We start from the raw sequence: 13,830 nt of genomic DNA on the forward strand, positions 1-13,830 counted from the left end.
CATTCTGAGAAAAACAAGCCATATGTGAAAAATTGTAACCCTATAATATCCTTAAAGGAGGAAAAAAATGTATATTTCTTAACTATTGTTATTGTGGCTTCTTATGCAAATGTTTGTCTCATATATTCATAACTTTTAATCTAATCTCTTTAGGGTCGTGTTTGTCAAGTCCAAATGTGTCCAGTTTTGGTCTTTTGTAATTGTCCCTTCTTGTTCCTTTGTATTTATTTATTGCATGAAATCTGTGGTCAATGCAAAATCTTGATGACCTCAATATATTTGAAATTTTCAATGTGATTTCAATATGTAAGACATGAGAGAGACTTGTTTTTCCATGAGCAGCACTTTAAAAAGAGTTCAACACGATGATCTTTAAACGAATAAGTCTGGAGTTGTCCTTATGCCAACGTGGCTTTGGGAGGTGAATTTTTGTCTGTTTTTGTTCTGTTATCTACGTGTGCCTCAGTCCTTCTTGTCCACCTTCTCCGGTTGGCATGGTTCTCCCATGCCTAATGTTAAGGTTTTTCTTTCCTCTTTGTTCCCTTGGCCATTGGTCACTGTCCTCTTCCCAGAGGCTAGCACAATAAATGTTGTTCCCTGTACTTAAAAAGGCAGGATCACACCTGGAGTTGAGTCACCATGTGCTTCTTTGAGGCAGATGACTCTAGCAAAGGTGTTCTGCAAGGGAGGGGTGTCTTGCAGGGACGAAGGGTCAAGACCAACAAATGAGCGTTTCCTGTGTTTCACACTGGGTATCATGCAGAAAACTTCCAGGCTGGATGAAGGCAGGCGATTTAGTGTTGATACTCATTCCCCCACAGAGTGACCCTAAAATTTGTGAAAATGAAGCTTCCTGTCTTTCCCAGATTTTGCTTTGGTTGTCCAGAAAGGCTAAGTAATTGTTAAATGTGGTCTCTGCTCAGTCACTTTTGAGTAGCCTGCAGCCAAAGAGGAAGTGTTTTCAGATTGGCATTCATCACCTCTGCAAAGCAAGCAGTGGTTGGATTTGCCTGCCCTGGATGAAATACATCTTCAGGTAACCATTTGCCTTATAGGTGTATTTTATTGTTAGGGTGATACATAGTAATTGACTAGAAACTGTTTGTCTCTCATTTGTTGGTCTTTTTTTGCACTTTATTATGGACCTATCAAGGAATAGGTGAATTCTTAAATTGTGTACTTGGATAATGTCCTAAATGCAAGCATCTTATGTGGGTACTGTTGCCCATGAAGAAAGATATGTTCCCTAATCAGGTCCTTCTATTTTTTCATTAACTGTACATGAAGAAAATATATTATGTTACAAATGATGCATCATATATATATATATCTTATAGAGTACATATTATATACTGTGCATTATTCATTTAAGAAGTCATTATTCTTGAGGCCCTACCTCAAATTTTGTATTTATGTGTACAAATGCAATTTATTGTATTATATATTTGCCTATTATATACTGATATAAATTAGAATTTATCCTAATAATGTATGAGTCCACAAACCCTAAATAAATGTCAGTGTTTAAAACATGATGATTGCGGTATTGTGTCTGTTACAAAACCCTTACCCACCACATTTTTTTTTTTTTCTTAACAGAAGGGCTTCAGGTATCTCCAGGATTGATCTATTTTATTGTGCAAAACCTGGAACAGCCGTGGAAAATTGCCCTCCTGGGAAAATGAGAGATTGTTGTGCTGCTACAGAAACAAATATCAATTAAATTGTTATATTCTTAACCATCAGAATGCACTATTGTTTGCTGAATTATTAATTACTCCTCATGGAGAAGAAAGCAAGAAAATGAGAGAGAGAGAGGAGAGGGGGAGGAGGGAAGAGAAGGGAACACTCAGAGAGAAATGGGAATGTGAGTAGATCTGAGATCTGAACAGAAGGACTGGGCACGTTAAAGCCTTGTGTTTTGATGATTATTTTTGTCAGTTTTCAATTCAGCTTTATTTCAATTCAGCAAACATCTACATAGCTCCTACAGAGTGCTAGGCCCCAGGCAAAATTGAATAAAACAGTCCCAGATCTCAAGGAACTCAGAGCCTGGTAGAAAGACTACCCATATCAAATCATCAAACCAATGAACAAATGCCATTTCTCTTCTTTTGGTTGGGTGGGATCCCCATGTTCTCTGCCCGGAGATGGGGCCTTGTGGTCCTGGGTCATGACCTCTCCCATCTGATCATGTCAACACAGAAGCCTAACTCTGTCCTCAAATGAACATAACCTACATAGGCTCTGCCTCCGATTTCCACTTCAGTGTTAGATGGCTGATCTGGACCAGCCTCAGTGGGAACAGAAAGCCCTCGTAGCTGCTGCATGCCGAGAGCAAGATGTCCAACCTGTGGCCAAGCCCCAGTCTAGGAGAGGCCTGTGGTAATGAGATTTACTCACACACAAGGATGGACCATCAAACTGTACTTCAGCAGGTGCACAGAGAAGCAAATACCACATCCCGTGTCATGTCTTATCTTCCCAGCCAGGGTCCACTGGCAGCAAGAAGCCTTGCTCTGTGGGATCAGAACTTGGTGCTAGCTCATCACTCTCTGTCTTTTTCCTGAGTTTCTTGGCTCTTTTTTTTTTTTTTTTTTAAACTTTTTAGTCTGAAAATTCTCAGGCCTACATAAAACTGGAGAGAATCCTAATAATGTTGTCAACTCATACTCAGTTTTTATTTTTCTCTTTTCCCCTCCCTGAAGGGCATTTCTCTGGAGTATTTGAAAGCAGATACTGGATACCAAGGAATTTCAGTTGGAAATGCTCTGTTGTGGTTTTGTAATTGTTTGAACTAATCTTTTCCCCGACATGGGGATAAGGACAAATGTGGAAGCTTAGAGGTCACACATCCATGGCAGGAGCAACCTACTCTGAGCTGTTAGGAAGAAGGGGTAGGAGGATCTGTCTGGAAGGTGCTCATGTGCTGTCTGCTCTGAGAACAAGCCTGGCTTCCTCCATCCAGTCTTTCAACCATTTTCATTTGATTGGCAAATATTCCTGCCCTTGGACTTGGCTGCATTTTCTTTTCCAGCTTTCTTTTACTCCCCTGAAGAGTTCTCTGCCTTTTTTTATGCTTCTCCTCCTATGCCTAGATGTCTCTCCTGCAACCAGAGATTCAGAATCTCACAGTTGGGTGGAATTCCCAGGTCATTTATTCCAGCATTTCTGAGACATGAAATCTGTCATAATAGTCTATTTAGTGGGAATTGGATTAACAAAGAGATGTGCCTGGGGTGAGTAGTTGCTGTCTTAAGAATTCACAGTGAGGGCCTGTTACAATAGAAAACTCCTTTAGAGCCATTGAAATGGCCTGACTTTACAAAAATTGGATTTACTCCTCTGTTTACACATTCCACTGTGTAAACCAGAGACCCTGTGTGTGGTTTGGGTCACTTTTTTTCTTGCCTTTTAGTGTAGTTTGTAGCTCTAAAAGAATTTTGATATTACGAGTAATTTAACACAAACCCATTCCCTTTTCCAGAAAACTTCTTCCCACCAACACTAGTAGAATTAAGAAGAAATTAATGTCTGGAACATAGTGTGAATCAACACTGAAACAGAATCACAATTTCATCAGCCATCAATTCGTTCATGTATTTTCACATTATACTCAATGTCTTAATTATTTAATGTGTTTCTAGCACCTAACAGTTGGTCACATAGTAGATGCTCAACAATGCATTTTTAAACTGAATAAAACAAATATTGAGTTTTGGCTCTGCACAAGGAACAGGGCTCCATGTTATAATGTGAAGGAAACAGGAGTAAGACTAGGTCCCTACCTCAGGTTTATTCACAGTGACCTACATGTACATTGCTATGACATGGTGGAAAGTGCTAGGAGCCACAGAAGGACTGATGACAGGAAGGGGCTTGTCATATTGAGGGGGAACAGAGGAAGAAATTCCCTCTGGCTGTGGATTAGTCAGGATGTCATGAAATAGACACTGGTACACAGGGAGGACGTTGAGCGTTAGTGTGGAGTAGTAGAACGGTTTTCCTGAAGAATGGCAGCATGGTGTGAGGCAGATCACTTCAAGAATGAATGAAGGATGAATTTGGAAAGTGTCATATATGCTGATGGGAATTAAGAACTAAGGCTGAAAATGTAGCTTAAGACTTGCAATCAAATGCCTTTGGTGACAACCTAGAGCTCAGATATTACATGGCAGGCCACAGGGAGCCTTGAAGGCCACAGAAGCACCGATTCGTATCTCCTGTCAGAGGCCTCTTCGCTGCCAGAGTCAAAGCACTGTAATGGGTTCAAGTGCCAGCTTTTTCCTTATTAATATAACCTCAGGTTTTTCCTTTGTAAAATTGAGATAATTATACACATTTCACACAGTTGTTATGAAGATTGAATTAGATTTGTAGGTGAAATTGTTTTCTGAACAGTAACTCCTCATGTAAATATTGGGTATGTACTGTTAGAGTCAGTTCTACCTGTCTGGAAAGTTAACTGGTCACAGTGTCAAGGAGCTGGGGTGGGGGGAGATTTGTGGCAAGGCCACTGATTTGACTGCATACAAAACCTGCTATTTGAAAGCATTTGGAGCGAATTCCAAGATACTGAGTCACACATCTAAAAGTCTTTGGGTAGAAGTCTCCCTTCTGACTCTTGTGACTGAGGCCAAAGGGAGTCAAACTGTAAAATTGGAGCAGTTGCTGTGAATAGGACATCAGTCAATAGGAACGGACAAGGCAGCGAGGTGGAGCACCATCCTGGTACTCTTGCCATGGCAGATGCTGCCATGTTCGTTGCTGGATCACGGCAGAATCTGGGAGTCCCAGGGAGGTGTGGTGCATGTAGGACCTTGGAGGAGGGCTCAGCAGCCTTAGGGACAGCCCAGATATTGTAACACCATAATTTGGTTCCTTCTGTCTTTCCTCTCTATCAGAAAATAGGCTGAGGGATTCTGTGATTATTTAGGGGGGGTATTGATTTGCACGATTTTCCTCCAGGCTGCCTGCTGTTTCTATTGGGTGGCTCTCATTGCTGTTGTTCTAGAGGGAGACACCGAGAGAGGCTTGGGCCCTAACTTCTAAAATTGCATGGATTTTATTTTTTCTGGCTTAGGGCTCTGAGATAGCCCATATGAAAAAAAACCACCCTGCCTCACCTGCTCCAAAATGGAGAACCTTGATAGGTAAGTACAGGACCTTGCCGATCTTGGTGTGCACCCCTCTTGCCTTCTTGTGAGTGGTGGTTAACTCTTTTCACAGAGGTGAAGGGTAAGAAGTTACAACGTGGCAGATATTGCTATTTCACAGAGTTGGTGTAATGCAAGGGAGTGGGGGGAGAAATGGATAACTGCCCCGGATTTTTGCCCTGCTTGGTCACAGCTCTGATTTTAGCCGGTCTACCCAAACATGACATTTCCAGGGACCCTGGTAACCAGATATGGTAGATAGATCTGGTTCCATTTCCTTAGCCTATCCAGATCATTCTCTTGCTATGTCCTCATAGGCAGATTGTTCTACCTCCCCTTGACTTTGGGCTTGGTCACGCGCCTGTGCTTGTGAGCAGACGTGGCAGTGAGCCAGTGTTGTGTCTAGATCTCAACCGGCCTCACCTATTTCCACATGCTCTTTGGTGTCTCTTTGAGCTTTGAGGAAAATACATCCTGGCTAGTCTATTGGCTCAAGGAAGATAAAAGGCAGATGGACAGAGTCACTCAACTGAAACACAGACCAGCAGTGAGCAGTAGAATCAGCCCTGTCCCTAGAGCCTGAAGCAGAACTGCCCATCGACACCAGCCTGGATGAGCTGAACCCTAGCCAACCTGCAGATATGTGAGAATAAATGCTTAGTGATGTTGACTAGTCTGGACATTTTAACAATATTAATTCTTTCCATGTGTCAATCAGAAAAAAGCTTAATGTTAATGTTGTACATCATAAAAATTTTGTGGTTGGATGTTGTGCAGCAATAGGGTAACAGACAAATACGGAGTGGTTTTGTGACTAGGTTCTGCTCAAATATAAGGGGAATAATACACGAGACTCCCTGGCATGCCCTTCTCTTTCCCTTCATTCTCATCCACAGTTTGTATGAATGTGGAAATTATGGCTGGAGGACCTGCAGATCTATTGAACCATGAGGGCAAGAACTATATTCTAGCCATGGTGGAGGAAAGATCTGGAAAGAATCTGGGTCCCTGAGGACTTCATAGAGCAACCAAATGTCTAACCCTAGGATTCTTTTATGTGGGAGAGTATTAAACATCTATCATTTAAGTTACTATATATGGTGGTAACCGTTAACGAAGCCAGATAGCATCCTGACTGGCGTGAGGAATAGGATGAGCGCCATGACTAAAGGGAAACCAAAGGAACCTCTGGGAATGCAGGGGAGTTTATTGTCATTTTTTTTGCCAAGGAGGCATTCTTTTGGTCAGTGTTTCCTCACTTCTCAATGAGGTCTCTTTTGCTTTCTGTCTTCATCCTGATCAGTGGGACAGATGGCTGTGGCAAGGTCCAGCCCAGAGGGAGGGCAGATGGCCAGTCCATTTTGGCATTCACATGAGGCTATGCTGTTCCAGCACTGTCTCTATATTAATGAAGGTGACGCTTTGCCTTCTGCTGGTTCTCTTGTCTTATTTCTCAATTGGTTCAGAGCTCAGGCACAAGAGCTTGAGCTCCCACACGATCTCAACCAGGAGAATGCACAGGCTTCATCCCAGGAGAAAAGGTGGAATTTAATAATTGAGTGCACAGACTGCGGTCATACTGCCTGGGTGTGAAGCTTGGTTCAACTGCTCATTTGACCAACGGGCTCCGTTTCCATATGTATAAATAGGTGCAATGATCCTACGGGTCTAATTGGATTGTTTTGAAAAACAAATGAGTTCATTTACAGAAAACATTGAGCAGTGACCCACCAATAGTTAAAATTAATAAATGTAGCCTGTGCCATTGTGGTTGGGCTAGAATGAGGCCTCTTTCCAGGACCTCTTGTAGGAAAACATGTGTTTACCTAACACGTATACAATCTAGATCTGTACACACCTTGGATCTTGTCATCAGAAACCTGAAGCTCTCCCAAGATTGTTGATATTATGGATCAGAACAGTCTCATCCAGAGAATAATGAGATGCCTTTATCTGTAGTCTTATCTATAGATTTTTCTACCTATTTTTTTTTTATAGATTGATATCCAGCTTTGTTCTAAAAGTGTTTGAAGTTGTAAGACAGAAGGGCAATAGTTAATTTAGCAAAATGTAGGGCCCTCTAATTTGGCTGTTATTGAGGTTGATTGTAGTAATTAAAGTAAAGCACTAATATAGTCACCCAAGCCCTCTCCATGAATGCACATACATTTCAGGAAAGAATACCCACCCAAGTCGGGCTTGCACAGTTCCACAGGGTACTGAGACTGCTGTGTTTGTGAAAGAAACTTAGATGTTTTTATACATTCTTGGCCCTGCAAACAAATTGGCACTTATATTAGTTTCTTAGGGCTGTCATAACAAAACACTACAAACTGGGAAACTTAAAGCAACAGAAATTCAGTTTTTCACAGTTCTGGAGGTTATATGCCTGAAATCAAGGGTCCGCAGGGCCAAGCTCCCTCTGAGCCTTGCAGGGGAGGATACTTTCTTATCTCTTCCAGGCTCTGGGAGCCCCAGGCTCTCCTTGGCTCTAGTTGCTGCACTTCAAGTTCTGCCTCCACCATCACATGACATTCTCCCTGTGTGTCTCTTCTTCCCTGCTCTCCCATGGAATTTTCCTCTTCTCCTCAGGACATCAGTCATTTTTGGATTGGGGCCAACCCTCATGACCTTGTCTTAACTTCAGGAGAGCGACAAAGATTCAATTTGTAGATAAGGTCACATTCACAGGTGCCAGCAGTTAGGACGTCAGTATATCCTTTGGGACAGGGTGGGAGGCACAATCCAGTTCCTAACAGCACTACCCTTTCACTTTTGCCTATTTTATAAGGAAACTTGTTATGTGTCCTTAATACAAAGGGAGCTATAAGGCCAGACAAAGGAGAGTCACTGAGGGAGGAGAGTTGTGTGAGCAGAAAATGAGATGGGTACTTTCTCAGGCTTGAACTTATCTAGTTTATGGATTTTGTTTGGATAGTAAAAAGGAATCCTTCTCATTCTTCCTCTGTGGGATCTGCTGCCCCACATAGAGTCAGCAATGGAGCAGCTCTGGGGGCCAGTGGGACTAGGCAGTCTGGCTGTTGCCTTGGTGACAGCCAATGAGAAGAGTCAGTTCTCCAGGTTGCTTCCTACCAGAGCATCCATTGCTTCATTCATTCAACAAACAATCATCGGGATGCTAAAATGTGCTGGGCACAGCCTTAGGTGGAAAGACATTGTGGTGAACAAGAAAGAAAAGAGCTTGCATTATACTGGGAGAGACAGAGAATATCTAAGTATCCAGATAAATCATTTCAGATAATAGGAAGCACAGTAAAAACTAAAGCAGAGTATTGGAAGTGAAGTGAGACCCTTCTGTAGGTAGGGTCTCCCTGAGGAGTTTGCATTTGAGCAGAGATTTGAGTCACAATTAAAAGGGAATCATGCAAAGATTTATGGAAGGAACACTCTAGGTAGAGAGAGCAGCAGGCTCAAAGACAGTGAGGAAGGTATGAACTTGGTATGTTTGAGGAACAGCAAGAAAACCCCACCTGGAGTGAGCAAGGGGGAGAAAGGGGAAAGAGAAAAGGGAGATAGGCAAGGGTCTTGTGAACTATTAGGATTTTTCCAAAATATGATGACAGCAGGGGAATTTTTTGGGCAAGGAATATAATTTAATACATGTTTATAAAAGCAGACCATGACAGCTGGAGGGTGACTGAATTATAGGAGGCAAAAATGGAGGCAACAAAAAGACTCTGTGGGTGTAGCTCAAGGGAGAGATGATGATGGATTAGAGGAAACTGGGAACAGTGGGGATGGCAAGAAGTGATTGTCTTGGACTTTGTCTTTAAGGTATACTGGCTTTGATGTAGGAAAGGAAAGTGAGTTAAGGATAACCATGGGTTATTTGGTTGGATCACTTGGTAAATTCTGATGCCATCCCCTTAGAAGTTGTCAGAGGGCAAATCTGGGAGGAGGTAAAAATCAAAAGTCCTGCTTGACAGCATTTCAATCTTTTGCTGTTTGTCATGATCACTAAAGAAGCGATCAGCTTTATTGAGGTATAATCCATATCCCATACAATTCACCCATTGAAAGTACACAGTTCAGTAGCTTGAAATATAATGGGTCTGTGAGTGTTTCATACTGTTTAACACAAGCAACTTTAGAACATTTTCATGATCCCCAAATCATCCCCACAAGCCACAGCTGTCTCCCCCTAATCTTCCCCATCAGCTCTAGGCAACTATTAATTAACTTTTATCATCTATAGATTTGCCTTTCTGCACATTACAGACATGGAATCAGAGATTATATGGTTCTTTGTTGCTGGCTTCTTTCAATTAGCAAAATGTTTTCAAGGTTTATCTATGTTCCACTGGAATTAATTTCTCTTTGTTGTTGAATAATATTTCATGGTAAAGATATACTACATTTATTTATCCAACATCAGATGAATATTTTGGTTGTTTCTACTTTTTGGCTATTTTGAATTATGCTATAAATATTTGTGTATGTTAGCATGTGAACATATGTATTCATTTCTCCTATGTAAATATTTAGGAATAGAATTGTTGAATCAGATGACAATGTTTAACTGTTTGAAGAACCATTTGACATTTTCACTACTAGTAGAAATTCCTCCATATCTTTTCCAAATGCTTATCAGTCTTCTTGATTCTAGCTGTTTCAGTATGTGCAAAGCAATATCTCATAGTGATTTTAATTTGCATTTTCCAGATGGATAAGGATGCTGATCATCTTTTCATCAGTTTTCTGGTCACTTGTACATCTTCTCTGGAGAAGTGTCTATTTATAACCTATGCCCATTTTCAAACTGGAACTTTTATTATTTAGTTATAATAGATTTTTAGTAGCTACAAGTCCCAATCAGATACAGAACTTGCAAAAACTGTTTCTCATTCTTCAGGTTATCTTTTTATTTCCCTAATGGGTATCATTTGAAGTATGTTTTAATTGCAGTATATTTCAATGTTATACTTAAGATGCCTAGTAAGTAGTTGGGCATGTAAGCCTAGGATTCAAAGGAGAGACTGGGGTTGGAAATACACATTTGAGAGTCGTTCAATTTTAGATATTCAATTCCATGAATCTGGATAAAAATCACAGGGAGTGAGTATATTTCTCTGGAAGAGAAAACTGAGGACTGAGCCCCAGAACTCCCCAATATTTAGGGGTGAAGAAGAAGCAGTGGAGTGATGATCAAATGAAGCTACCAGTTCCTGGAGAAACCAGGGAGCTAGGTCATGGTCAAGGGGAAGGTATACTGGGATATGGCATTTGGTAAGACAACTCTTGCTGCTGTCCGCACTGAGACAGGTCCCAGTGCAACATCCTATCACACATAGCCACGTGGTCCCTCCATCGACATTTTATGGGCCTACTCTGTGTTGGTTTTCTTAGCCTAATGGGTTTCTACATCCAAAATCTCTACTCAGAAATACACTTATGGGAGCAGATTGAAATATTAGTTATCTAGGAAAGATTTATGACCTTGTTGAGATTAACTCTAGTTAATGGATGTGATGCTGCAAAGCTATGACAGAACATATGTCTCACTTTATTTTTTAATGGAAAGAGCAAAAGCCCCGCCCCACAGGACCAGCTAACTACATAGAGACTTGGAGGTACAGAGCTCCTACCCAGACCAGCCTTTTCCCCTTGCTGGAATCACTGCAGCTTTTAGGGAATCTGGGATTTCTGAGAAGAAAAGAACCTTGAGAAGAGTGGTCCAAAGCCACTAAGGGCTGATGAGGTGCAGAGAGGGAACCTGGCTCTGAAAACACAGAGAAAATGGTGTCCTTGCTCACAAGGCCCAGCTAGACTTGGGAGATCCTATTTTCTGCAAAGTGTGTGATTTTAAGTTAGCTTAAATATAACATGTTCCAAGCAGAAGGAAAAAATCTTGAGTCTGATATAGACCCAGCATGGAGGCAGAGAGGACCCCTCTGGGGCCAAGCTGAATTGTTGTGAAGTTGAAGAATCAGCTGAATCAAGAGTCAGTTTACCTCTTAATCTTTCTATTCAGCTTCTGGATTGAGTAGTATAGTTTTGAGCAAGAATTTACCTATTTGTTCACCTTCTTTTTCATCTGCCAAGGGACCAATATATATATATACAGGGCCAAGTGGGACAGTGGCTTGCATACAGAAATATCCGGAAAATAGGACAGAAACCAGACCAGCATGTGGGTAAGATCTTCTCTCACTTTAGTAAGATGTACTGCTAATTTGGTGACCATTATTGGGGCTCCCTGGGTCAAAGTTGTCTGGGGTTTAAGGATATCCGAAGTGAGAGGGTGGGCAAAAAGTGAGAAAGGCAGGTCCTTATTCTTGAAGAAGATTCTGAATTGGTTCCTAGGAAATGAGGGAGGGTTATTGGGAGTTTTCTTTTTCTCCTCTGGGATTTTTCTTGTGGGTGTTGCAAGGGTAGTGTTGAGGGGCAGGGGCTTGGAGGTAGAGTTGACCAAGTTGGGGAGCTTAAATCATGTAGAGCTCATTTGGTATAAATCAGAGGTTCTGTCATTTCCCGATTTCACGACTCCACACTCCAGTTATAAATAACATTCCTGGGTAGAAGTGGGACAAATAAGAAATGGGACAGAGATCTCCAACCTGGAAATTTTCATCGGGTTCCGTCTCCAAGAGGCAGCATTTTATCTTCAGAGAATGGTGTGTGTGTGTGTGTGTGTGTGTGTGTGTGTGTGTGTGTGTGTGTAGGGGGGTAGAGGTGTTCCCTGAGGAACTGCAGGAGAGGCCAAAATATTACTAGTAAATGAGACTGGGTTTTTGACAAAACCATCAAGAAAGTCATGCAAGGGAAAAAAAAAATGGTTGAGAATTTCCCCTATGTGGCAGCATTTGCCCTGCAGAACAAGGTTTGCAAATAGACTCCCCAAACCTCAACCCTAATCTCTTTAGGGATCCCTTTTCCCTGTACCTTCCTCCTCAGTTCTCTCTTCCTGCACCCCAAAAGCGTACACCCAGTTATAAGGTTCCGCCCAACGAGAAGAGACAGAGGTACAGGTGGTGAGCAGGGTCTCAGCCATCATCTCCTTCAGGTCCCTATCCGCCGCTCCCCACCCAGTTGCCAGAGCGAATCCCGAGTAATTGTTTTCCGAGGTGGTGCTGGGCACGCTCGGTGGCGCCGCCTCGGTCTGGGTTCCCCCGAGGACAAAAACCCACCCACGAGGGCTCGGCGGCTCTTCGACTCGGCCGGGATGAACTGTGGCAACTTCAGCAGCTCCCACGGCCACGCCAAGGCAGAGGCGGCGACAGTGGCGAGGGTAGCTCGGAGGGAGTGGAGCGCGTGAAGCCTTGCGCCTCCAGCTCCTCCCTTACGGCCACGGGTCCCGGGACTCTCCCGCTCCGGTGCTTTGGGTGGTAGCTGCAGCCGCGCCTGCTTCCCGGATCTTCGCTTCTCCGTAGGCGAAGGAAGAGAACTGGATCGGCCCCGCTTCGAGGGCAACCTGCCGGAGTGGCTGAGCCCTGCGCTCCCGCCCCAGCTCCTAAGGCGAGCGCAGCCGCAGCGGGGGCCGGGGCCCAAGCCCCGCGCCACCACCGCCCACGGTGGGGGGGCGGACTGGGGGCGGGGCGGCCGGGACTGCCATCCCGGGCGCGATCCCCTAGCGCAGCACCCGGCGCTGCCGAGCTACCTCCCCTGCCGCCCGCTAGCAAGTTTGGCGGCTCCAAGACCCGCGCGTCTCGGGATCTCTAGGCGCATTTGTTTCTTCCTGGCTTCGGTGCGCCCTGCTTGGCGGGGACCCTCGAGAGCAATGCCGATGGATGTGATTTTAGTTTTATGGTTCTGTGTGTGCACTGCCAGGACAGGTAAGCAAGGCTGGGGCGGGTGGAGGGATACGCGGAAAAAGGGGCGCCGCTGCTGTGCCTAGCGTCCACACTGGCGTGGGAGACCTGGAGCCGAGCTCCGCGCTGGTCCGGAGAAGGGTAGAAGGGTGGATTGGTACCTTAGATCTCTCTGCCCTGCTTGGGGTGAAAGGGCAGGAAACCGGACTCATGGGCTACTAGGCACCCCAGTTGAGTGTCCCCTTCCCGGGGGTCGAGGCAGCGGGTTCTCAGGAGTGAGGGGCGCGGCCGAGCTGTCGCACCCTTTTGCCGCCAGTAGCCCGCTTCTAGGTTCTGGGGAGGCGAAACCCGCAGGAGGGCGGGTCTCACATCCCCGAACTTGAAAGGCACTGTGGAAACAGCTCTCCTGGAGACCCGCCGGCGGGGAACCGGCTACCGCAGGACTTGCACCCGCAGAGGGAGCGCTTCCGGCCGGGGGGCGCGGCCCGGGCCGGGGAGGGTGAGGCGCAGCTTGGGAAAGGGCTGCGGGGGAGCCCGGGATCCGGCGGATCTCATTTTATCTTTCCTGACTTTCCCCGGGGGACTCCAGTAGTATTGTCCTCCACCTTCCTCCCTCCCCAAGGGCTGGGCGAACAATTATTCGTGAAATTGGAGCAGTGGAGACAATCCTAGGAGATTTTCTCAAATCAGTTTTCCCTTGATATAATCGAAGGTTGTAGGGTGGGGAGCAACTGGCTAATTGTCTCAAGTCCCCACTTCGTTCTGCCACCGGAGACGCAGTTGTAAGGACTCTAAGCGCACCGCTTCCTTGCGTTCCCAAGTCCCCTGGGGTTCGTAGACTGGACGTAGCCTTCTACTTCAAGAAACTAGTAGTAGATGCTGGGAGACAAGGAGTGGGAATGAGG

General features: G+C 44.4%; 1 protein-coding gene across 2 annotated transcripts in view; it reads left to right on the forward strand.

Moving 5' to 3' along the window:
* The first annotated feature begins 12,762 nt into the window (after window positions 1-12,762).
* Nell1 (neural EGFL like 1) overlaps window positions 12,763-13,830 on the forward strand; it is a 787,071-nt gene continuing 786,003 nt past the window's right edge. For both annotated transcript variants that reach the window (XM_076844271.2, XM_076844272.2), the window contains exon 1: window positions 12,763-12,949. In XM_076844271.2, the coding sequence (XP_076700386.1) occupies window positions 12,895-12,949 (55 nt within the window). In that variant the 5' untranslated portion in view covers window positions 12,763-12,894. The remainder of the gene's footprint in view (window positions 12,950-13,830) is intronic.

This window comes from Callospermophilus lateralis, chromosome 2 (assembly GCF_048772815.1).
Source record: "Callospermophilus lateralis isolate mCalLat2 chromosome 2, mCalLat2.hap1, whole genome shotgun sequence".
NCBI classification, from domain to species: domain Eukaryota; kingdom Metazoa; phylum Chordata; class Mammalia; order Rodentia; family Sciuridae; genus Callospermophilus; species Callospermophilus lateralis.